The sequence below is a fragment of the Ciconia boyciana genome, chromosome 1 (assembly GCF_034638445.1).
Source record: "Ciconia boyciana chromosome 1, ASM3463844v1, whole genome shotgun sequence".
Lineage (NCBI taxonomy): Eukaryota > Metazoa > Chordata > Aves > Ciconiiformes > Ciconiidae > Ciconia > Ciconia boyciana.
Genome location: NC_132934.1, coordinates 175,829,308 through 175,855,374, shown reverse-complemented (window position 1 = coordinate 175,855,374; position 26,067 = coordinate 175,829,308). Strand labels below are relative to the sequence as shown.

At 35.1% G+C, this 26,067-nt stretch overlaps 1 protein-coding gene across 5 annotated transcripts in view; it reads right to left on the bottom strand.

The window, feature by feature from the left end:
• The window catches only part of DACH1 (dachshund family transcription factor 1), a 367,345-nt gene that overhangs the window by 201,715 nt on the left and 139,563 nt on the right, over positions 1 to 26,067 (bottom strand). For all 5 annotated transcript variants that reach the window (XM_072850103.1, XM_072850101.1, XM_072850099.1 and 2 more), the window contains exon 2: positions 10,275 to 10,390. In XM_072850103.1, the coding sequence (XP_072706204.1) occupies positions 10,275 to 10,390 (116 nt within the window). The remainder of the gene's footprint in view (positions 1 to 10,274; positions 10,391 to 26,067) is intronic.

Genomic DNA, 26,067 nt, shown 5'->3' with positions numbered 1-26,067 from the left:
AAGGTAATGTTGACAAAATCTTACTTTTCAGTAAAACTTGTCAGTACACTGTCTGTCTATCTGCCATTGCTATGGATTTTGATGAGTTAGAACGACTCAGTGACATTAATTTTGTCTTGACTAGGTGCAGTTTTCCTTTCTCCAGCTTACTCATTCCTAGCATGTTACTGTTTTCATAGTCAGAAACTAATACATCATTAATTTATGACCTCATCAAAGCAATGCAATAGCAGTAACATTCTCCTCAATCTAAGATTTTTCCTAAATGTCCATAGTAGTCACGTCTGTAATACTAGTAGCAGTAACAGTTTATTCTTTGCTGACAGCTTGAACACAGTATCTCATTGCAATTAAGACTGGATTGAAAGGAGATGATTTAAGAGTTACTGGAACAACATTCATAACTAAAAACATTTCAGAAAGACAAAATAAAGCCTCCTGTATACCCTGTTGAAAGGGGACAACCCCTGAAAGCAATGATGCAAATACTGTAACAACATAGCTTTGTAACCTCTCAATAGTCATAAATAGACAATAGCAAACAAACGAACTTGTATTACATTAAATAAGTCAGTTATAGCAACTCATAAAGAAGAACTCTCTCTCTTCCCTCCCCCTTTCTCTCCATCACACACACACGCAATTTTTTTAGCCCCCTTCCTAACCCTTTCCATCCCCCTCTGTTTGCCTTTCCAATTGCTGCCTCAAGCACACAGCAACCAACCAACATAGCTACCTATTTCTGCATCTTGAAGGAATAAAAGAAGTCTTCTCACCTGAAGAAAGTAAAATGAGGTTTTCAAACTTAGCATTTTGAATGCATGGAAGCTCAGACCAACAGCTCGAGTTTTCATAAACCACAAGCTCTGGAGGCAGCTCCATGAGCAACAACTGACAGATCATTTTATATTCGCAATACAGTTCATCAGCACGTCTTTCTACGTGCTTAACTTCACGCCACAATACAGTTCTGACATAAATACTCTCTGATTTCCAACCAAGAAGAAAAACATTAAGCAACTTGCAGACTATCTAGAATCAAGTTTGTGCAACAATCTGGCCTTGGAATCCTAAGCCCGGGACTTGAACCTGAACAACCTTTCTCTACAAACACCTTGTCCCAGTTAAGACTACTTTATGATAGCTCTAATATACTGCATAGGACAACATTTGTAACAACAATACAGTGCACTGTGAACAACCGATAGTGGATTCATTATAATTCTGATAGTATGTTATCCTGTCTTACAAAATTCATGCAGGCAATGTTACTAGAGCTGTAAGTCATAAGGACAACTCATAGTGACTGGTTGTCCTTGGAAAACTGACAAAGTTCATTTTGTGTTCAATAAGCTTGTTTCCTGAAAGGTTAGATATGATGTGATCATTAGATGCTCGATCCTTCCAAGCTGTTATCAAACATAGATAACTTAAAACAAATATGAATAAAATCAATTAATACATTACTTAGCTTATTCTTTTTTGCTTGAGTTGTAGTCTTCTAAAGCTGCCCAGATATAATAATGCTTGCTTGCATACTTTTCTTGAAGATATCACTTACTTGAGTAAATTGGTAAGTTCACCTGCATCCTATATCATATAACAAAAATAGCTGTGCTACCTGACATCTTTTCTGGATATTCCCTTCATATTTAAGTCCTTGCATGAGATCTGGAAAACTCCACAGCACACATTGTTCTTAACCAGGAGACAATCATATTAAAAAATGACATTTGACACCACCCACCAAAAAAAAAAACCCGAAAGCGAGTTAAATACATTAAGCTGCAGTTTCTTCCTGTACTTTAGAGAATCCCCAAATATATGATAATGAAATCATGGACCATAATTTTGGAATATATAAATTTGAAGTCATTTTTTATTGAATGCAATATGTAGCACTGCTAGCAGATCAAATATAAAATGACGAGAAAAAAAATCATTCACCCTTCATTGATCGTGTCACACAAGGACATAGGTAGTCTAATTCTATAGGAAAGGAGATAGACATCTTGATAGCATCCAAAAACTTCATGTCATCATGATGACGCAGAACCATAGTTAGCAATGTGATGATACTGAGCTTTGTACCAGACCTTGCTATGCTTACTCTAACAAGCACCATCTTACTATATTCCTATAGCAATCAAAATCATTCAGATAAGAGACCATCGTGTTTGTAAGACTGAGATATTATTCCAAATTCAGCAGCTCAGGTTCATTTCTAGTGGCTGTGTTTGATAAAATAATACTCTGTATTTGATGTTTAAAATGGCAATGCACTGTTTGCTCTGTAAAAGGTTAATTTTGAACTAATTAGAAATGAAATGATTTGGTATCGAATTATTCTGGCTAAACATTCTCATTAAAAAGCAAGAGTTTGGCTGGAAAAATATCAGGTTTATTATAAGAAAAACTGCAAATATAGGAGCATGATTATCTTGATTTTTTTAATTGAAAGACTCTACCTGAAATCTGAGCTAGAAGACGGTTTCAGTATTTCCCACAGTTGGCAAGCTTCCATTCTGAATAATTTAATTTTACGAAACAATCAGTGTACTCTGCACTATGTATCTTTTAAATAGTTTTTTCAATTACAAGTAATAGTATGTTGGAATTCAGAAAGTTATAGTAATCACTAGTAAACACTTCCATTATCAGGTCCAAATTTAGCCATTCATAACTTTGCCACATACTTGCCTTTAAGAATAAGATTTTAATTACTGTCTTTTTTATCATGAGTTTGGTGTTTCATTTTGTTTCATTTTTCATGTTATTTGCTTTACAGGAAACCCTGATGATAAAATACCTTCTTTTGAAAAGTGGAGGGTTTTTTTCCCCCAATATGTTTAATTTACTTTTATGATTTGAAACAAGAAACTGGAATTTGTGTGAGGGTCATTTCTAAAGTGAGAAACACTTTTTATTTTCTGATCATGTTAAATCTACCCTGACTTGGCAAAGCTATATATATCTGAAAACTACCACACATCATTAGAGGCTTTACTAATATCTTCTAATAGTTCTTTTTCACAGAATATGATCCTTCAACTGGGATCCTGCACAACTGGTACAGAAATATCACTCTTATGGGCAAATTCACAAATCAGTACCATTACACCCCTAGCCTTCAGAAGGCAAAATTATTCTGTGATCCAGGAAGAAACAGATTTCTCATCTCGGCTTTTCCACTGAAAGGTAATAAATCTGTGCACATCACAATCCAGTAATAAATGAGTAGTCATAAGATGCAACTAGAAGAGAGGATTCACTAGCTTATAACTACGCTGTAAAATAACTTCACTCCTTCTTGAGTACCTTGAGCGTGTTGAGGTACCTAACTATCCTCACTGCCTAAGTACTTAATCCTACAGTCTCTTTTAAAGTGAACCAACTTGTTTCCTTTAAATCAAAAAAGCTGGGAGCATTTCTGAAAACAGTTCAGTCCAGGGACTCCTCTCAACAGGCAGTGGGTGAACCTGCACAAGGTTTGACCCTCTGACTTACACAGTCTCCCAACAGTATCCTGTAGGCTTTGAATATATGTAGTGTTGTATGGTGTAATACTGTAAAATGTACAAGTTCTTATTGATGAAAACTTCTTGAATAAAAAAGGTTCTATTTCTGCAAGTAATTCTTGGTTTTAAAAAGATTTTATGACTGAAAAAGCTATGTGGTTTGTTGTAAGCAAAGATACTCAAAGCCTTCTCATGCTCAGAAATGGCTAGAAAGAAAATAGTTGCCAGAAACAAATGTGGTTAAATAGCTTTACATTCAGAGGCAGTTTATAATCTGCCTGCTTGGAGACCTTCCATACATTTGCCTGTAACAAACCATGTAGTGACATCCTATTTTCTCACAAAGAGCTACTGAAGTCACTGAATGCTCACAGGAGTCTGATCCTTTCATTACTGGGAACCCAATATAAATTCTTATATGACAGTATTTTCTGCTCAAGTACTATAAGAAATTTCATTTTAACACAACATTTAAAATGAAGGTTGAGGAGTAAAATATCAAAAGTCAGAAAAGAATGAATTTGCATATGCCTGAGATTATAGGGCTAAACACTCAAGCTCCCACTGTGTCTTGTATTCTTACCCCAATACTTGCTGAAACAATTATTTGATTTGGGTATTTTTATAAAATTCATGGCTACATGGAAAAACAACTTAATTATTAACTAGTGAATGTAAGGGACTCATTGGAACTTAAACTAGTGAGCTTCCAGAACTAGTTTTCAGTGAGAAAGCCTCTTGTCATAAAAGTAGAAGATAGCTAGCCATTCAACAGAATGATAATAAGACAAAATCATGACAGTGTTTTCAGAAGAGGACAGGTGGCCTGAATTACATCTTAATTATGATTTTAAAAACTATGAAAGAATATATTTACAGAGTTGAGTCAGCATATCTTCCCACTGATAAATCAACTAGTGAACAAGATAGAAGCTTTCACATTAATTATAACGAATACTCCTTAATGAAGTGCAAAAATGTTTGTGTAATCTGATTCAGTTTCTTGAATTAGGTTACAGTTTATCACTCTGAAAGCAGGATTTTGTTGCTTATTTTTGCAGTAGTTAGTTCAGCCCCAACAGATAAACAGCATATCATCCTATAACACCAATCAAAAGCAATGCTAATGTTAAAAATTACTAAACACTAATAACCAAAACACTGTGTTAACATGGAATGCATTTTAAAAGAAGTAAGCAATAGCCACTCAATTTTATTAATGTGTATCTTTTTAACCAACACAGGATCACAAAATGTGCGCACTACATAAAATGAATAACTGAATAATAGATTTGCTTCTCAAAATTACTAAGTATGTAACTAAAACTTTTAATTTCTAGCCTCTGCAATACTCATAGAAATCAACTCTACTCACTTAGATAAGTTAAATACATTCTAAAGACCTTACAGGACTGAGTCTACCAGGAGAAAATACTTCCAACTACAGATTTGGTTTCTTGGCAATATCCAATATGATGTGGATATAATAACAATGATAATTATATTTTAACCATTCTTTCAGTTCTGCCTAATACAACATCAGTAACTGTGAGCCAGAGAAAATTAAATTATTTAATTATGTGATTAATCTTTCTTTAAACACCAAATAATTCCATCTTCTGCTTTAGCAGAAACATTGCCACACTTTATCAACAGCTGCATCTGTGAACTCCATTTGTCCTCCAAGCTCAAATAATCTATACAAAACCTTTCAACTCTCCTTACTCTAACCCCCCATAAAAATGCTTCGTGGCTCAGAGAGTTTTGTACAGGATGGAAATTGGAATATACTTTTATTGTTTCAGGCACACACCAAGAGAGAAAATAAGGATGAGATTAGAAATTAAATCTTCAGATTATCACTTAAGAAAAACAGAACAGGCGTTTAATACAGGAAAGTAGTTATAATTCGCACACATGAAACATTTCAGAGGAAGCTTAATATCTTTACACTGGAAAAGAAGAGCCTGGTATCAGATGTGGAATAGGTGGACAGAAGTACCTATCATAAAGCAAATCTGTTCAAAATAATAATAATAGCAACAACAATTACTGAGATTAATTTAATGTAAAATTAATGTAATAAATTAAACACGTAAGGTGCTTTGAAACTACTTTTTTAATTGACAAAATTATATCTATATGTACATATAGATATATACAACTATATGAAGCAGTATTCTTCTCATGCCCTATAACAGTGATTTCCAAACGCACTTTATATTCACATTTTATCTTTGAAAGAAAGATGCAGTTCCTGAAATAAGTACAAGAGTTTTGTAGTTTCTCATTTCATCACCTGTCGATTACCGACTCAGCAAGCCAAGCTGCAGAAGAATTAAGTCAGGACCTTTACAAAACAGTTTCAAAACCTAAAACACTTAAGAATAATTACCAAAAAAAATTAATTTGAAAAGTAAGATAATTGCTTTTCAAACTTTGTATGAAAAATAATGGAAATATCATTTTATATGTTATATAGCAACTACAGATATAAAAATACAGAGCATAATGTATATCATACACTCGACTCAGGAATTACAGCACCATTTTTTCTGATGAACTACAATTATCTACCGTTTCAACTTTACACAACTTTTGAAGCCTTCTAAGCACATTAGCGAAGAAAAGATCCACAGTACACAGAGATATGTGGATCAAAATTAACTATGATGAGCTATCTAGTTTTAGAAGAGCTTCAAGGCATTATCCAGATAAGCCTGAAAAGTCAGTACATCTGTCTGAACCTACACCAAACTCTTCTTTCTTCTGACTACCTTATTTGTAACATAGGCACATTTTAATTCTCTGGACAATTCAAGAAGCTCTTCATTTCCTGTTACTACACATTTCTCATTTTGTCACACCTTCAAAGGTCCTACATTTATTTTAATAAACATAAGACTGTCTTTTGTCAGCTGACCAGTCTTTTCTAAAGTTGGGAACATTCTGTAAATTGACCCTAATGAAAGACAGTGGTTAGATCAGCAATTGTGGGTAGTATTTATGAATCTTGTAATAAAAATGGACAGAATATCACCCAAGAGGTGATCCTCACTTCTGCAATTTCTGCTCCCTAAAAAAAAAGTGGGGTATTATTCCTTTTTTCCCTTTTATTTTCCTTCTCAATATAGTCCCTAAATCTCAGCTTAGTCCCTAAATACTTCTCTAAAGCGAATCCATTCTAAGTGATGATGCAACATTCTCTGCATGGGTTTTCAGATGGGACCACTAACAGAATACATTTTCAAGGGATCCTTAACTTGGCCTCGTACAAAAATACACCATAATGACATTTCATGAGAAGTCTCAGCATACAATTTTGTACCAGTACTATTCGCACACATAAACAACGCGTGCAAAACCAGCCCTTTTAGAAACCAGGATTTCCACCTTTAAATGTATATTTCTGTATTATGCAGCAGATTTCAGAAAAAGGAAAAATTTCAAGTAAAAATCGCACGTTAAATCATAGCATTGTGTATCCTAGATATACCTAATAATTGCAGGTCTCTGTTACTTAAAGAGCATTAAATAGCACATAATTGTTTGTGTGATCACTTATACTCTTTTGTAGGCAGGAAGGAAACTTAGTTATTATACTGAGATTATTAAATCAATCAGAAAGCTTAAAAAGAAGAATTTGTTACAAAAAAGAGAGAGAGAAAGAGGAGGGGGGAAGCACTTAACAATCTGGTACTTTGATTTTTTTCTGCTTAGAGCTGGATCCTAACAGAAAATTCAAACTTCATAAACTTCTCAAACAAGGAGTCATCTTAGGGCCACAAAGATGATTAAGGGATTAGAGCACCTGACATACGAAGAAAGGCTGAGAGAGCTTGGACTGTTCAACCTGGAAAAGGCTCTGGGGGGATCTTATCATGAATACCTGATGGGGGCGGGGGTCGTAAAGATGGAGCCAGACTTTTCTCAGTGTTGCCCAATGGACAGAAATTGAAATACAGGAAATTCCATTGAAAAGTAAGGAAAAAGATTTTATTTTGAGAGTAGACAAACACTGGAATACATTGCAAAGAGATGTGGAGTCTCCATCCTTGAAGATACTCAAACCCCAACTGGACGCAGCCCTGAACAACCTGCTCTGTGTCACCCTGCTTTGACCAGGGGAGGTTGGACTAGATGATCTCCAGCAGTGCCTGCCAACCTCAATTATTCTGTGGTTCTATGAGTATATAGTGAAAATATGGAGGAAAATGTTCACAAGCAGCAAGAATTTTCTAGTATCAACTAACGTGGTAGCACATAACAATCGCACCTACATCATCCTCTGCAGTTACAGCAGTTCTTTTTTTGTAGGGCTCTTACAGTGGTTTTGGTACTTATTCACAATGTAGATGCACAAACATTCATTGATTTGAACTCACAAGATCAGATTATAAGCCTATTTCTATACTTGCCCATCTATAAAATGCTGGAATGACTGTCATGTAGCACTGCTGCCATGATGTTCCTTACCTTTGCTGAGCCATACTCCATGGAACACTATACCCCAGAGCTTGCTGCTAACAGTGTCACCATTTGCATTTTTCGTGCTGTTTGAGACTCAATACCACCACAATGGGAAAAAATCATGCTCACCCCTTCTGTTGTGGTAAGCCATGTAATGTGAAACCAGTTCAAACTTAATAGTGATTTCATTTAAACCTTTCCTCTTTTGCAAGAGACTCACAAAGTATTACCATCCTAAAAGGATTTGATGAATGATAATCTTACATATGCCTATTTTCTTTACTTTTGAATTATTGTCTTCTTTTATTTTAATCATCATTTTAAAAAGGTCTACATCTGGTTTTGTGGGCTGATATTCTAAGAAATTGGATCTGTGTTTTTAGTACTGTATATTTTTATCATTAACTTGTTATGACCAGCTTTAAAGGACTAGAGAGGAATTGGATACTTTAGGCATGAGTTGTGGTTTTAAGCTGCTTTCTTACAATAAGAAAAATGCAAAAAAAACCCCCAGAAAATATTGTATCAGGAGGCGATCTGCTCTTATATATTAACTGTAACACAAAACCCCAAGTGATACTGTTGACAAGGGTTTTTTTCATGTCTCCCTTTTTTCGGCTTGCTTATTTGTCTCAGACTTCTTTCATGTCATCCCCTTTCTACTTTTCACATGCCTTTTTTTTCTTTGATATTTTCCTGCCTTACTTCCCCCAAATAATTTCCTTTTGCTTCTGCAATTTTTGATCTCTCCTCATAAACACGAATGCTCCTGCCCTATAAAAACTTTCATTCTTTCCCCACATAGACCCATCCTATTATTCTCATGTTGCATTCACTTTGTACCAACTCTATTTCCTTTACTATATTTTATCCTGTAATTCCTATTGTATAAGATATTTTAATCCTGATTAATTTTTTTTTGCTGGCCACACCTGCCCAGACTACGACTGTGAGTCGTACTTGCCTGACACCCTCCCATGCTTGCCTGCACTCTCAGTCTCATCCCTCCTTCCCTCTGCTTACTTTATAACTCTATCTCACCAACCTTAGCTGTCTGACTTCTCTTCATTTTGCCACTCTTCTTGATCTTTAGCCTTTTGAAAAGCTGTAAATTCCTAATAAAACATTTCTGGCTCTGTGTCTATCTCACTATGTAAAGCAGCTCTTAAGCCCTAAGGCCAAATGACACGGCTCCACTTTTGTCCACAGAGCTAAACTCTCTTCACTTTCCTCCCTCCTCCAGACAAGACACTTGTATCCAAAGTGCCAACAGTTTCTGGCATGTGGTATTTCCTGAACTGTGCCTTTTTTGGAGAATGTTAGTCACCTATGACCAAAAACACGCCAAGGATCATGCTCATACTTAAACAGGCATGTGAGCATGGGCACGTACTCAAACATCCACCCATCTAGCCAATCTCCAGACCCAACAATCTTCCTCTCTATTTGGATCTGTCTAGGTTATTATCTTTCCTTTGCCTTACAGAAAATCAGTGCTAGAGACTGAGCTGTGCAAACAAGTGCGGAACAACTGAGGAAGAAGTGGAAGCTCAGGTGAGCTTTGCTGAAGCAAGTGGGAGAATTTAACTCATCTATAACATGATGAGAGAGAACGTGGCACCACCATCAACAGCTTGACTGTTGGGTGCCTCCATCTTCAGGTAGCTCTGTTCATCTTTCTGCAACACAGCTTTTCTTAATTTAATTATGTCTAAGACCAAGTCACTGCTAGGAGATGTTATACTAACTTTCAAAAGAAAATAGTAGTTTGAGAAACAGATTGTTACAGGACTTTAGATTAGTATAAGGCCTCAGGAGACGTATCAAAAATAGAATTTCAGGATGAAAAATTAAGAAAGACGTGTGTGCAGTATGGAGTTATTTTAACTAACTCAGTTTCTTCAGGCAACTATATTCCTGATGACATTATCTAATCAAGCAAAGCAGCAAAAAATCAGAAGATATCTGATCTATTAAAAATGAATAGGGAGATTATTGTCTAATGACAGGTAATTCATGCTTTGAAAGGTTTTTTGTTTATAAAGAAAAAGAACAGGGGAAAAAATTACAAAGGATTATTATTTGCTCAGTTATTTGTATTTTAAAGTACTAAGCTGCCACAATTTCCATTACATACAATACATTTATGTAGCAATAACGTTACATTACGGGAACTCCTTTGTGATATTTCGATGCTGGTTTCTTAGACTGTTCATTTATTAACAAGTGGATATAAGCCATGAATTCAAAAGATTGCCCGTGTGAAGGTGTTTCTGGCAATCCTACCTGTTGGCGGGATGATTCCAGGAGACATTAGGCCTGGGACAGAATGTGGCATGATATGAGAATTCTCTGGGGAGGTGACACTTTGAGTCCTCTTAGGAGGCCTTCCAGGTCTAGAACTGAAACAAACAAACAAAAAAATTTTTACAATTAAGCTGTTGTCTTACACATCATTTCAAAGTTGTTTCAAGTGGTAACATGGACTGTAAATAAATTTGTTTCAAGGACGGTTGCTTTTGCAGTTAGATGTAATAGACTTCCATCACTAATTAGATTACATGCTGAATTCATTTTCCTCATTGAAGATCAGCCGCTCTTGATGCATAATTCATAGCCTGCACCTCGTTACCTGCTTCTTCATATTAATATCTATACACAGTTTGAATTGCCTCGTTTGCATATGCTAAAGTTCTGCATGCAGCCTTCAGCACGAAAATTATGCACTAACTTGTAATAATTATTACAGTCAGCCTGCTATTGATTTATGAGACTTTTAAAAACCAAATATGTGTAGTACTTGTAATGAATGATATTTTAAGGTTCTTCAGGAAATTAAAAGGCAATGGCTGCCTAAGGAAATGTTCTGCTTGTTTGATTTAATACTACAGTTAGCTGGGAGGTGGAATGAAAGAGTGATTCAGACCTATAGCACATTTTTCGATGATATGTTTTATTACTTCGCACTGCTAGCCTGATATCTAGATGATAAATGACAATACATATCTAATGTGTGAAAAGGTCTTGCAATTTCTTTATTTTTTGTCATTTAAAAGATAAGTCAAGTTATCATTTAACCCTTATTCTATTTAAAGTGAAAATCTCACTAAGACACCTTACTTTAAATATACTACTTTATGTCAGAAAGGACTCAGAATTATTTGTAAGATATTGTTGAGCAACTGCCATCATAGCAGCTTACATCTGTCCAGTATGGAAAAATAAAGGGCTTCAGGTTTAAGCACTCCTTGTCTGTTAAATGCTCACATACACAACTTTCCATCTCCTGGACTGTGTAAGTAGCATACAAATTAGATACGGATTACAATGAAAATACTTATTACCCACTTACATGCAAATATGTACCTGCTACATACAATGCATATCCAAAAGCTTGTATACTTATGTACAGATCATAGCACAGTACTATCGCAATATCCTATAACTGCTTATTTAGGGGACATTGTGGAATAACTTCACAGAAAAAGGTGATGTGCAGTTCTAACACTGCAGTGTTAACCTATGCTTTGCCAAACATTTGAGGTTCTTCATTTGTTTCAAAACAAGAAAGAAAAGAAAGGTGGCTAAGAAAGGTTTTGCTCCTTAGGTCCTCACACCAACAAAACTCTCATCAAGGATAATGGCATTTTTAGCTATGCTGGGACTGCAGGAGACAGATAATAAAATACCTCTGTTTTCTGTTCACATTCGTTCCCCCTGTGTTTGGAAATACCCTTTTTTTTTCCAACTTCTACAACCTACCTTTAATAAACCAAAAACAATCAAAGTACAGGGCATTTTCTTGGAGCTTAATGACTCAAGGCATTGAGTCATTAACCTTAACTGATCATTAATTTCCAACTTAATGTCCTGAGCTGAGGTCATTATTAAAATTATAAGCTTGATAATTTCTTTGATTGGTTTGGGATTTTTGATTTTCTTTAATACAAACAAAATCATAATAAGTTCACAACTACAAGAAAAACAGTTGTAGAAAAAGAATATTGTCTTATTCCAGCTCACAGAACCAAATTGTCTTCTGTCTTTCTGTGAAATTTCCTTTGTGATTTACAATAAAAATAAACTTACCATGAATACACATAAAACTGATAAAAGCATTATAGACAAAAATTATTTGATTTAAATGGAGTGTTTCTAATATATTCACCCACCAAAAAGATGCCACTATATAAGAAAACTTTAATGGCTTAATTTAAATACCTATGATGATGCCCTGTTCTCAGATCACCACTGTGATACGAGTATGGAAGGGTCTGACAACAGCATAAAAAACACAAGCAGGGTGCCATCGCTTAATGCACAACCTACCAATGACTTCCAAGTCTTTAAAAAACAAGTTCGCTCCTGCAAAGATTCTCTTTGATGAATGAATGCTTACTACCAAATATAGCCATGCTGAAGTCTGAATGCTTTTTTCTTTGATTTTGAGGAATAAAACCACCCCTCTTCAAAGCCTAAAAGAAGACACCCATGGACCAAATCTGTAAACAAAGGTCAGCAGTAAATTATAGGTGAGTGATGTTGAAATATCCAAGGCAAAACTCCTCCTTTGGTTGCCTTCTAGTTTTTAAGTGACAAAGCACTAACTCCAGTTTACTATAAAAAGGCCTTTATTTAAGAAATGTTTGTTCCGTATGACAAGGCAGAAAAACAAATGCAAGAATTATTTCTTAAGGTCTGGAAGAGCTGATTTAGAGTCACAGCAGACTATGCAATACACAATTAAAATGAGTAAACCTCTGACTGGTTAAAATAAGCGCACACTGATTGTTCCCAAAAACTGATTAAGTAACAATAATTGTCTTAATTTGTTATTTATATTATGTACTTGTTTCATTAATCAAATTCCTAACCTGAAATACTACCACTTTACAAGATCTGTTTTCAAACTATAAGAATTGCGAGAATTTTGTATGAATCTTACCAAAGGTGTGGATAAAATGGTATGTAAAAATTACTTTAAAAAACCAACTTTGATTCTATTTGAAAACTTGCATGTTGTTTTGTAGTTCGTTATCATTTTTATAGCTATATGATAAACTCTTAAAAAAAAACATTAAAGGCATAGCAAATGAGTTTAATTATCATGAACAGAATGATAAAAATAGCTTAATGAATCATTTTGTTGGTATTTTTCCTAGACTTGTGTATAGTAAAGACCTACTTATTTTTATATGAGGACAAGTTCACTTTCATTCCAAGATAGGAAGCCTGCTTCAAAGTACTTGCATTCCTATTTTGTACCAAAATCAGTAGATTTGTCTTTGGTATGAAAATAAAATATAATCTAAATAGGATTGAGCTGATTTGTTATGCAAAAGATATTTAAACATCAGAGCAATGTAAGCTAGTCTTCTAGTTGATGTCACTGAGATACAAAAATCATCATTTAAAAACTGTTGGTAATACTCTTTTTACTCAAATTTAGATTTTATATATAAGCTTTTATAGAGATATAAAAGATATTATGAGATTTTGTCTTTTATCTGAATAAAATCATTGGAAGAACAATACCGGTTCTTCTGAAGACACATTTGACTTCTTAAGGTAATGCTAATTACCTCAGTGGGTAAACTACTCAAAGCTGACCCATTTTGATTTTGAAGATGACTACAGTTTGGATTTTTTAGAGCCAAGATAAACAGGCTGAAGTGCCAAAACCCAAAAATGCCAACATCAGCCTTCTGAATACCTAGGGTCATAGTACAGAGAAGTCAAGGAGTCTTTTGGGACTCTGCAAGAAGATGCTAGAAGAAACAGACCTACATCTGGAAGTCATAGCTGGTCTTCCTCTCTACTGTTTCATTCTTTGATGATTAAATTAGAGAGAGCAGAAATTAGACAATTTCAACACAGACTCAAGGAATCCACAGTGATTAACTGTTTTAAAGAGCTGAGGAGAAGTCAAAGGGAAGTTACCAGTTCCTTGTTTACCCATTAAAAAGGAGACGTAATAGAAACATTGTCACTCTTTCTGCTTTTAGAAATATAAATATGCAAGTTAGACTTTTTCCTCTCTAAAACTTAAGTTTTCATGTGTGAGATACCTTAACATATGTTGAAGAAGAAAATGAAAGCTTCCTAGGACCACATATCACTAACTTAGTATTCAGTTTTTAAAGTGAAGCACCTAAATATGTTTAGCTCCCTCAAAACTCGTCTGCCTTATATAGGCTTGTGTAAGCATTGTATCAAAATGTGCAGATTTTTTTCAGGACTTAGAAGACATTCCCACAGACAACTGAGCTTTATGTTTGTAGACAATCATCACAATTTACAATTACAATACACCATTAAGTGACAGAGGAACTAAAGGTGCTGACTGGTGAATCTTTAAACTCTCAAAAAGGGTGGGAAATGTTTTCTTCATTAGCATCAGCTAATTAGATATTCAGAACACTTTCCAGAACCACTGAAAATAAATCTATCAGGTTTTCGGTCAGATTTCTATTTCATCCCTTCAACTTTCATAAATACTTCAAGGAATACTATGGCTCTAGCATTTTCTTTGAAGGAAATGGTATCTATGTCTTCTGCACTGGCTTGCATGAAAGGTACAAAACATGAGAAGCGAGTAAGAGTATATTGTCCTAAAATACAGCGAGTCCTCTGAAGTAGTTCTTTTTTGGTCTTTCAACCAACATATATTAGTCTTACATCCTTCCTGTGTTACCGAATCTAGACAACAACAGATGGCTGAATTAAAGAATAAAAAATGGAAGAATCAGTGGTTATTATCAGCTAAAATGTTGTGCTTTGATTATACTTTTAAAGTTTTATACACCTCCAATTGTATTATGAAAGTATGAGCTTGCTCCTAGAAATTACTTTGATAGTGCAAAACAATTAAAAGCAGACAGAATCAGCTGAAGATCTGGTCCTGCACAATCATGTGGAAAGAGGTGAAGGGAGAATAGGTACGGGTTTATCTGCAGGCTTTAAAAGTAAGGGGACTTTTCATTCAGCTCTTTTCACTATCTGCCAGAAGACAGCCATGGCTTTAAAACGTAAGGGTCTCATCCTTGAAAGCCTTAGACATGTAGACCTCCCACTGATTTCTGTTAGAGATCTGAGCACCAAGGAAGATACTGGTTCCAAAACAGCTCAAACTCTTCATGAGTAGTATATACCTCTCAGAGTACGTTACTAGCATTCTATAGATGACTGATTGCACAGCTATAATACTATAAAATGGAAAGAGTATGCAACACAGCTGAGATAATGCTGCTATTTATCCTTCCAATGGCCTGACTTTGAGGAGTAATTGTGCAAAATTAACTCTAGACGAACAAAGTTTCACTCTTTAAAATTATTTTTATTCAATACATGAAGTATCCTTAAAGAAAACAGCAACTCTGACCAGCTGTAAGGAGGCAAACTGCCTTTCTAGCCAAAACTAATTATTTTCAGGGCCGGTTTTCTACATTTACAGTTTTATTTTTAACCTTGTCTGTGAGGAAGTTTAGTGCACAGAAATACTGTCCTCATCTGAAACTGAGCAAACATGATACAGTGAAGCTGCCATTGGCCAGGCAGTTTTATAATCAGTAATAGTGGGGGGTGGCAGGGAGAGTTACACTCTAGAGGTGATAGCCAGCAAATCTGTAACAAGCATTTGGTGTATTTATTTAATGTATTTTTTATGTTCTTAGAACTGCTTTGAATATCAATATCCATTTTAGCTACATCAGCATTTATGCATCTCATTTAGGTACGTATTGAAAATCTAGGCTTTATTTCTTAGCTGTTCTACCTCCCCTCAGTGCTTCAAAGCCTGACACAGAATTTTTGACCTCAAAGGAGCTGGCTGAATGAAATTTAGGTGAACAGCCAGTGAAGGTGGTTATTATGTGCTCACCATGCAACGGCCACTGCCAAAGGGCTGAGGATGTCACAGCCTGAGGCTACTTGCTGACTTAAGGCAAAGACGGGGATGGCCTGTGACAACCTGTAGCCAACTCTTTCCCCATGGTATATACGTGGTACTTCTGGTTTTGGGATAGCTTCCATGCTGCTCTCAGCATCATACGTGCAGCCTTCACACTAATAAGACTTGAGCCAAGGGCGTGTCAATTCTGAAAAATAAGGTCTAGGAAGACTGACTAAACCTTTTATGTAATTTAATTCCTTCGGTTGGAAAACACTTGCTTGCCAAGGTAACCTTCATAAATATTTCTAATGCACTGAACTAGCATTTTAAAGGCAAAAAAATGACAACATATATCGATCTAAACCTTATACTTCACTATTTTACGTTTTCTCCTTCTACTCCCACTCAAGAACAAAGCAAAAGAATGAAATTCTAAGACTGGGCATATATCTATTTTGGCAGTTAGTAAAACAAACATTAGAAGTCACACCATGTCCTTTTTACTTGCAGCAGTCATATAAAACAATAAAACTCTCAGTGCAATTACCTTAAATTTATTTTTCTTCTCACAGTTAAACAGAAAATGTTCTCACACAATAATTAGTGCTGAATGCATGATATATTAGAAGGAGTTACTGAGACAGCAAACAATGCTGATAAAAATAAATACAAAGATCTGTTTAAAAATCTTCACAAAGAAGTATATGAATGATCTTCAAAAGAATTAGATTGTATTATAGCAGTGAGTAGTGGAGAAAGCATACCAACAAAATGTTACCACATTTCAGTAACAGAACACTTTACTGATATTTTTAAACCAAAATGGCCAAAAATGGGTATTTGGTCAGAAATGCAGTACCAGTTTATCAGTTGTCCAAATAATTAAGCTAAATGGAAGAAAATATACTGCACTCCATAGCCCATCCCAAAGCCATTTATCGCAGTAATACATGAGCAGTGGTTACTACTAGGATACTAAGCTTCTGGAGGGTTAGAGAAGACCTTGTTGAATTATTTTGTTTCCTAACACACCGGTCATGCAAACATCATGCCATTTCCATCTCCCTCAGCCCAAATCACTCTGCTTTTCAGCAAGATCAGGAATATTCTTGACACAAAAGTACAAGATACAAGGTACAAGACTGCAAGAATATACAGAATATATATTACAGCAACACCTGTCAGCTCTTACTTGATGCTCGAAGTCCCACTACAAACACAATGAAAGAATCTAAGAAAAGATTCTGCTTGACTGACCATACTACTTGAATACATGAATGACCCAAAGGGCAAGAAAGGAAATAAAACCAGTTAGAAATCTGAGCGTTACTGCAGTAAATTACAGTGCCAGATTTGAATACAGCTGTGATTGTACATAAGTTTAAAATATTACTGAAATGCGACTGTTCTCTTAATGAAATTGAGATCTGTAAGTCATCTATTGGAAAGTGAAAAACAGATAAAAAATTAATCTAATTCAGTTGGGTGGCATAATTATGATGTCAGAAGTAAATTAAGCCAAAAAGTTCACTGCTTCATCTAATTAGCTGAAACACTAGATCTGCCTGAAAGTTCTTAAAACATTTAAGTATGTTGGCTCTCATGATTATGTAATAACTGAGAAACACAAGCCTCTGATGATGACAACCATACAAGCTAGAGTAGAAAATAAGTCTGAATGAACAATGAAATGCAATTATTAAACAGAACTCATGCATAAATTCAAACCATATTGATATATTTTTACTTGATATAAATATTGCTTCAGAAACAGTACTCAGAATATCCAATAGTGGTACAGAAATCACAGCACTGGAGATCCTGAAGAAAGTTATTTAGGAATATTGGCAATAGCAATAAGAAAACCTTGCCAAATCATATTTATTATTTCCTCTATTTACACTGCTGCCTTTTCAGAATAATTCTTGCAACTACAAAAAGAATGTACAAAAAGCAGTGATCTACAGTGCATGCTTCCCACAAATGCTCTTTCTGTCAAGTTATAACAAAGGCCTTTCCCATTTCACTCAACCTTACAGCATAAACCGCACCCATAATTTAAATATGCAAGCTGAATGATTCTTTCTAGCAGTGTTGTTCACCCACACGAAACCCCAAACTATAACAGATGCAAAGCCTATTTTTTCCTCAACTGTTTTCATCTTTTCTTAGGCTTTTAATTCTAAAAACATCCCCTCAAAACAACATGTACTATGTATATTATAAAAATGTCAAGCATGAAGCTAATAGGCCAGAAAGACAGGTTTGATCCATAAATGACACAATCTAGAAGAATTTTAAGCTTTCATTTTTTAAAAAAAGTTTCTACTTCAAGTTGCTGAGATGATTCCTAATGTGAAGCAAGAGTAACTGATGTGGTTATGTCTGTTAGAGTCTGCAGATGGCCTGAAACAATGATTTAAATGTATGAACCTTAGTTGGAATGAACAGTCCTGCTTCAAGGCTTGTTTTCTAACCATCTGCATTCATCTCTGCATATAACTTGCACATGTAATTACAAATTTGTGAACATAAATCAGATAATTGCATGTACAAATAACCAATTAGACTCAAAGCAGAATTAGGCCATATAATAGCACACTCCTCTTTTGAACACATATATAACCATACATACATAAGTGAATAACTTTGTTTAAGAAATTTTTGTTTAACTTGTTTAGAAAAATAATATTTGATTTGTTTTCCAGTAGGACATACTGGACAGCAGCTGCCATTTTGAGCTCCATAAAAAAAGGAACAGAAACACAATAAGAAAAAACACCTACATAATAAACAAGCCCACCATTGCTCAAGGGGTCACAGAGCTGGTGTTCATTACCGCCTGTATTAAATTACAGATACATAAACATTTCAATGCTGATTTAAGCTCAAGTAAGAAAGAAAAAAATATTGTACTATTCAACGTAAGTATTTTGTGAAAATACTCTGACTCTCCTGGCAGTTTGTTAATTAATATGCTATTCTTATTCATAACAGTTGATAATGGAGTTCTATCATATAAGTGTATCCACTGTAATATCTGAATGCATTCATCACTTAATTGGCCACAATTCTTCGCATGAAATGCTGAAACAAGTGAACTGTCACCTTTTTAATGAAGCTGCCTATATCTTAAACCCTTTGCCCTTTAAAAAACTATTTATACTCAAAATGAAAAATTTTATTCTAGCTTCTGCCAGAGACTCTGGTTAATGTTCACTGCCCTTTATTCACCTTATTTTTAATTCTGAAAACCCACACTCATTAACTGTACACTTCCAAAGAATTGCTGGAACCACCTAAATAAAAGCTTAAAAGTGACTTTTATTGTACATTTGAGAGTAACAGTAGTGATATGAAATACTGAAAAGACTCTCCGTTAGTCTGTATAGCTATAACTGCACAGCTGATGTAGCACAGATTGATGGTAACAACGCAGTAGCCATTAAAAGCAAGAATTTAAACCTTTAAATAAGGTGGTTTGCATTTGCATATATGTATAAATACAAATCTATGAATGAATCTACTAGATGAGTACTGAGCATTAAAATGACAGGTTTCTTTCAACAGACGGTATCTAGGGTCAGAGTGAGATATTTATGTTGGGCAGCACTGTACAAGTAACACTGGTGAAACGAGTCTACTCTCTGACTGAGTGCTCTTCTATCTGATATCAGTAAGCAAGTCCTAAACTAAAAGTTAATGAGTATGCACATCAGTAGTTTCACGTCTGTCGTTCAGACTTCAAATTGTTTGGGACAGAAACCAGCCATTAGTACAGCAATGGCTCTGTGCAACACCCAGCGCAACGCTCATCACTTAAACTCCATATGGACCAAGAGATACAAGTGGGCTGGTTACCCATGTAGGTACCCTTTAATTAGTAAATCCTTGTTTGTACGCTAGTTGTACTTTACCCCCAAAACACAGCAAAATATGAACTCACAGGGAAAAAATAAATTACGATATATTCCAGGAAAAATCCCTGATCTGTGTACCCAGTCCCCCAAAATCTCCTGTTTGTGAAATCGAGATCCCAGGTGTGTACAGAGTTGCAACCTTGTAAGTCTGGATGTAGCCTTGCTTGGCCTTTATATTCTACTGTGGAATACCATAAAATAATTTTGCATTTTATTTTCCTTCTGCAAGGCAAGGAACAGAAACAATCACCCAAATTCAAACTCCTATTTTCTTTGCAGAGCAGCATCTATAACCGTATGAACAGTAGCACAGTTTTCCCTCCTGAGCAGTAGTACTGTAGTAATTTGGACGATACAGAATACCAATCCAAGACTCCTAAGTCCTAAAAAAATTAAATAAAAAAAAAATAGACAGTACTATAGGTTCAAGTGGAAATATTGAAGTGATTCAATCAAAGATACTTTTATTTGTTCTCCTTTCAACAACTTAAAAGTCATCCATGCATTGCTATCAAGCTACAGAGGATCAAATCTGGTGATATTGTAAAATATAACACCATAACCCTTTTGTCAGTGTTTGTAGATATGTTATTTGCAGGTCTGAAATACAGCCAGTGCTCAAAGTTGTCCCTCACATAAGTATCTTATGTAAAGTTTGCCCTATCAGAAATAACAATCTGGTACTAATGTGTTATCCTAGGGAAACACTGAAAAGTTAATCAGTCAATTCTGTTAAGGAGTACAAGTAGTATGGTTTTAGATAACAGAGCTGACAAATGTATCTATTTCTGGTAAGATTTTATTATTATTTATATTTCTGTGTAATTCTGGTAATTCCATTTGGGTGAAGCTTCATACAATACAGTTACACAGGAAGATATCAAAGGATCTATTTTACAGAAAGACAGAAATCAATTACTGAGAAGTTTATTTTAATATGTAATTTAACATGCCTAATCATAGATCTGTTCTGTATTTACTCTGTGACTGGAAAACTTACACTTGCTTTAGTCCATTTACCTCCCATCTCCAAAGCACGTTATGAGAGAAAGATATCAGACTTTAAAATTAATTTAAACTACTGCTGCACTAGGTCTGAAAAGATCTAAATGTTTCTCAAAAACATCTCGCATTAGTCAAAATAAAGAACCCCAAAATAAAAGACCAAATTCGTCATGTAATTTTAATGGTTGTAAATGCATTCTCATTATGAATTCTGGTTGAGACACCTTCAATTCAATTCATCCTTCCTTTTATGAACTTCACATCTTCAGCAGCATGGGACACGTACGACAGAATTTCATGTAAGAGAATTTCTTATAGGAACATGACTTCTAAGGTGGTCAAAATGGCACCATAGACTTGCAGCACACTCTCCTGGGGTATACTACAGCTGGCCAGTATACATCCATATGATGTTTGATTCACATGCTCCGTGCATGGAACATCTCCATATATAACATGTACACAGAACTATCTTTTGGCTCTGTCCATATAGCTCGTACCACAACAAGCTCAAATCCTGACTGAGCATTAAGATGATAATGAAATACAAATTAATCATAATAATTACAAACACTTTTTCCTTCCATGCCCAGAGTCAAGTTAGGCAAGAGTTAAAGCAGGTGCCAATTTACAATTATATTTTGACTCTTCATATTTTCTACTTTTCTGAAAGCCTTTGCTTCAAAAACTGAGTACCTTAGTTTCTGTTCTGTTTTCTTACCAATAAAAATTTACTTTTCTATCGCTCTGTCTTGCTCACATGCAGAAAAAGCTCTGAAAATGTTACACCACATGCAAGTTAAGGGCTTTTAGAAATGAAAAATCATCCAAAATCATCAAATAAACTAATCCAAAAGTTTTTTCTCCTGATTTTGTTTTGGCTGATGATCTCTGAATGTTAGATGTTGTAAACACTGATCAAAGTGGCATGGGTTAAACTAAGAGGGACATTTTCACCAATGCTACTGTTTTCCCCAGGATGTTATCTGTTTGCTTGAGACTCCATACTAGCTTTTGCAGTTTCAAGCTTCACTCCAGTACTAAAGATGATACCAAAGAAACACCTACTTGACCAAACAATATGCTTTCTATGCTGTGAATCAGTACTTCTGGCAGAACTGGGCAGGTTTCTGTGGTAATGGATCAAGTTCTTAGGAAAAAAAAAATCAACAGAAGACTATCTCTTTTACAGAACAGGAATCAAATTAGACATTATCCTGTCCAGATACATGCTTGGTTATGTTCTTGGCTGAAGGTCAGAGTGATGTCTTCAAGACTTTCTTGACTTGGATATCAGATATAATCTGTTTTAATAGAACTGAATAAAGTGGCAAAGTATAATATGTTTGTAATGATGCTTTTTCATTATACTGTCTTTTAAAAGGGATATAAGTTTTACAGTTTTTAAGTAGTATCTTCCAAGTACAGAGGCTCAGATACACAAAAGGAGTCAGGCAAGCAGAACAGTCATCTGTTCCAATTTACCCATTTATTCAATGACTTAAGAAAAAAATAATGACAAGACATGCCTTGGACTCCTGGGCATAGGAGATTTAGTCCTCACAAAAGCTTTCTCTCTCATACAGTAACTCTTTATGTGAGATACATATGTGTGTGTATGTGTGCATATGCATGTATATACACATTTATGCATGTATATACAGACCATACAATGTAGCACACTCTCCACACACGGGAGTCTCTAGGCTGATATTCTCAAGGCAATAGGTGTTGTGGTCCCAAAATGCCTTAAAACAAAGGAGGAATCAATCTAGACGTCATCATCTTTAGTAAGTAGTGATTGCCATCTTCTCTCCCACTGGGTTGTGAGAATATGCACCACTCATGAGCTAGAGAAACACATAGTATGTAAACGGGTCAACTCTAGCTTCTGTGACTCTTTCACCAAGTACTAAATGGTGAAAGATGAGTATCTCCAGTCTCCCCATCATGACAGAACCATGATCTATAAGGTTGATCATTAGAATATCTACATACGCAAACACATATACACATATGTGTGTGTATTCATTCAATAGCAATGGTATAGTGAGATGACTCTTTCGCATGACCACAGACCTCTTTTGCAAACCTCTTTGGGTAGACAACCCCTAAGAGCATGTGCCTTGCACCACCGTCTTGGAAGATTAATGACACATACTAAGTCAACAATATTATCTGCAAGTTCCCCAAAGATCTTAAATTAAAATACACATTCATCCTGGCCTGGCTTAGCATATGTGAAATTTGCTTTTCTTAATGAGATCACATTTAATAATAATAGAGGCAAGCAACTCTGGAAAATAACAAATATACACTCACCCCTGTAAGCTAGTTTCCATAACTAACATTGTCTTGAATGCCATTATCTCTTTGACTTGTGTAACAGTCAGATCTACAAATAGCTTCACTTATCTAAGAAGTGGCCTATGGCAATTATATATAAAGGCCTTCATAAATAAAAACATATTGTTGAAGATTATGCTGTGTCACAACCTTCAGAGTTCAGTCAATTTTCATGCAAATCTTTCAATTAAGAGAATGTTTGTGCAACCTTTTGCTTTACAGAATTTCTTCATATTGGTACAGATAGCAAATTTTATTCTATATTACACTCATTACATGATTTACCTCTTTGAATGAAGTACTCATTGCTGTAGAATTAGCTTTCTTCAAGAGTTCACATTTAACATACTAATGCTGTGAAAAGGCATTTATCCTTTCTCTCTTTTTTCTTATATATGTAATGAGCACGTTTATCTTAAGATTTAAACCCTTTCATAATGGTACCTCACAAGTGGTTTACAACCTTGCCGTAAATGTTAAACACATATGATGACATTTAAGATCATACTTTTTCATGAAAATGTTTCTTTATTTTATAACCACAATAAAAAGAAAATGCTTCAATGGACAGGTTATATTTTAAAGAAAAAGCAAACATGCTTATTTCAACAGGCTTACTGTGAGTTAATTAAAGTGAAAATTATGTCAACAACAGTCAGTATTGTAACAGCCGGTATGAAGTTTTAATTTTTCTATTGACCTAGTAACAAATTTAAACGCTAACAGTTTGGGAGATCAAATTAAATGAATATAAATGTTTTGTTTAATGACATCAGCAGTCAATGCAGAACATCTGTGTTTTACTTTAAAAGTGATCAGAAAATATTCTTTTGTTTACATTACAGATAATCATAAGGTTTATATTTCTGTGTTCAATTTAAGAGGAAAAAAAGATCATACTACCTTCAGGGCCCAAGGAAGCAATATGTTACAAATGCAGGATTTCTCCTTTTTTTTCTGTTTTGTAACCATGGTAAAACAATAGAAATGAACTTTCCCTGAACCTTTCTCCTTTAATGGCCTGGGTCCATGTTGACCCAGCAATGCAAGCTGGAACCTGATACTATCAAACTGACTGCTGCTAAAGCAATCAGATTCAGCAGAAACTATACACAGTGCATTATAATACTAATTTCAGCATCCCACAAAGCCAGTGCAAAGGCAAGCTATTAAAGTATTATATTCTATTGTTTAAAAGTGAGATTAATTCAATAGCTTAAATGCACCCAAAAACATTGAACTAAATGGCAGAACTATATTGTTATTCTTTTATAATTATAATACTGTACCAAAGTGAAATTGCAGATAAGGTTCTCCCTTCCCCTCTCCCTTCAAAAAAAAGCACTACTGGTTGAATTATTAGTAAACAGATTATTTGAGCCATTACAGGTTCATATGATCCTGCATTTGAATGAGGCATGTAATTAAATTATCAGGACTTTGTTCTAAATGCTTGAAAGAAGGAGAGCATGATAAGCACATTTTTAAAAGGTAGAATAACAGAAGAAACTTTTTTTTCTTATAGAGGACTACAGGCAACTAATGTATGAAGGCATAATTGATTAATTCCACTAATTAAGATATTTGTTATTCCTGCAATCGTAGCTTGATAAATAATGTATTAGATGTGGCACCATTTCCCATCAGTTCTGAAAGACTGTGATGATATTTCAAATTTACACTGTTATTTTTTGGAAGCTGAATAGCTCACTTCTAGACTTAACTGTCCAGGCAAAAAGCAAGTAAAATATATTTTGAAGTTATGAAGAAGTCAATCTTTAAATAGTAAACATTTCATTACAACATATTCTAGTCATTTCACAAAATTTTTTGTTTACAGGCGTTGATTTTTTTAAAAAAGGTTTAGGGGGGAACATTAATTTAAACTAGCCCAAATTTTCCAGAAGTAAGTATTCAGTCAAACTTAAGTCATTTACGATGTTTCTCTGGAGAGCAAGAGACATCCTCCAAGATCTATTCATCCCCTTCTCTTTTAAGTCATCTATGTTAAGATGACATAAATCACTTTGGGGATGTGTTTGTGGCTACAGTGGTTATATAGAGACCCTAGTCGCCTAACTATTAGGCAGCTACAGTTCTCACCTCTAACACAGCTACTACAGAAAAAGCAGCAGTCACTAACTTGTATACAATAGTCCAAAGTATAGACTACTTATCCAGAATGTGAAATACACAGACAGACTTTCTCAATCAAAGCAGAGGGATACCACTCTACTTTCTTAAAAAGAAAACTAATCATCATCCTGTAGGCAGGTCATGAAATAATATTAAGACTGAAGAAGAGACTGAGAGATCTACTAAACCACAAAGAGAGAAAAAAAATGTAACATCAGTAAGACTATTCATCTGGGAGGAGAATTTCTGGCTGTGCTCTACCCATTTTGCTTGGTTTACATTAAAACATTATTTAAGCACAGATTAGCACTCAACTTTTTCTCCTTATAAATGAATGCCCTTATCATCTTGACACAGACTCACGCTCATTTTTTTCTCTTGTCCAAGAAATCTTTCATTCCCTTCCACGTACCTGAATAGCTTCAATGGGGATGGAGAGTGCCCTACCTATTTGTGATATTTAGTCTTCTTGCTGACCAACTTGTTGCATTTTCTCAGACAGACAACCTTCCTGCTACCCAGTGGGTCCCCCACATCCCACTTTGACCACTAAGCTGTTGCAATGGGAGAGCAGAGGGTCTCCGCCTCCACCTCATATTTCTTTTCTTTCTGTAATCACGTTTTTAAAGAAGGTGGTGACCGCTCCACTTAGACCACAGACACTCAGTACATGTGCTCTGATCACGTACCACATCCTTCACAATAATTATGTATAGGAACTTAATTTTCGTTGGGTTACAATCAAGTTCAGTGTGTGACCACTCTGAGCAGAAGAAAAATG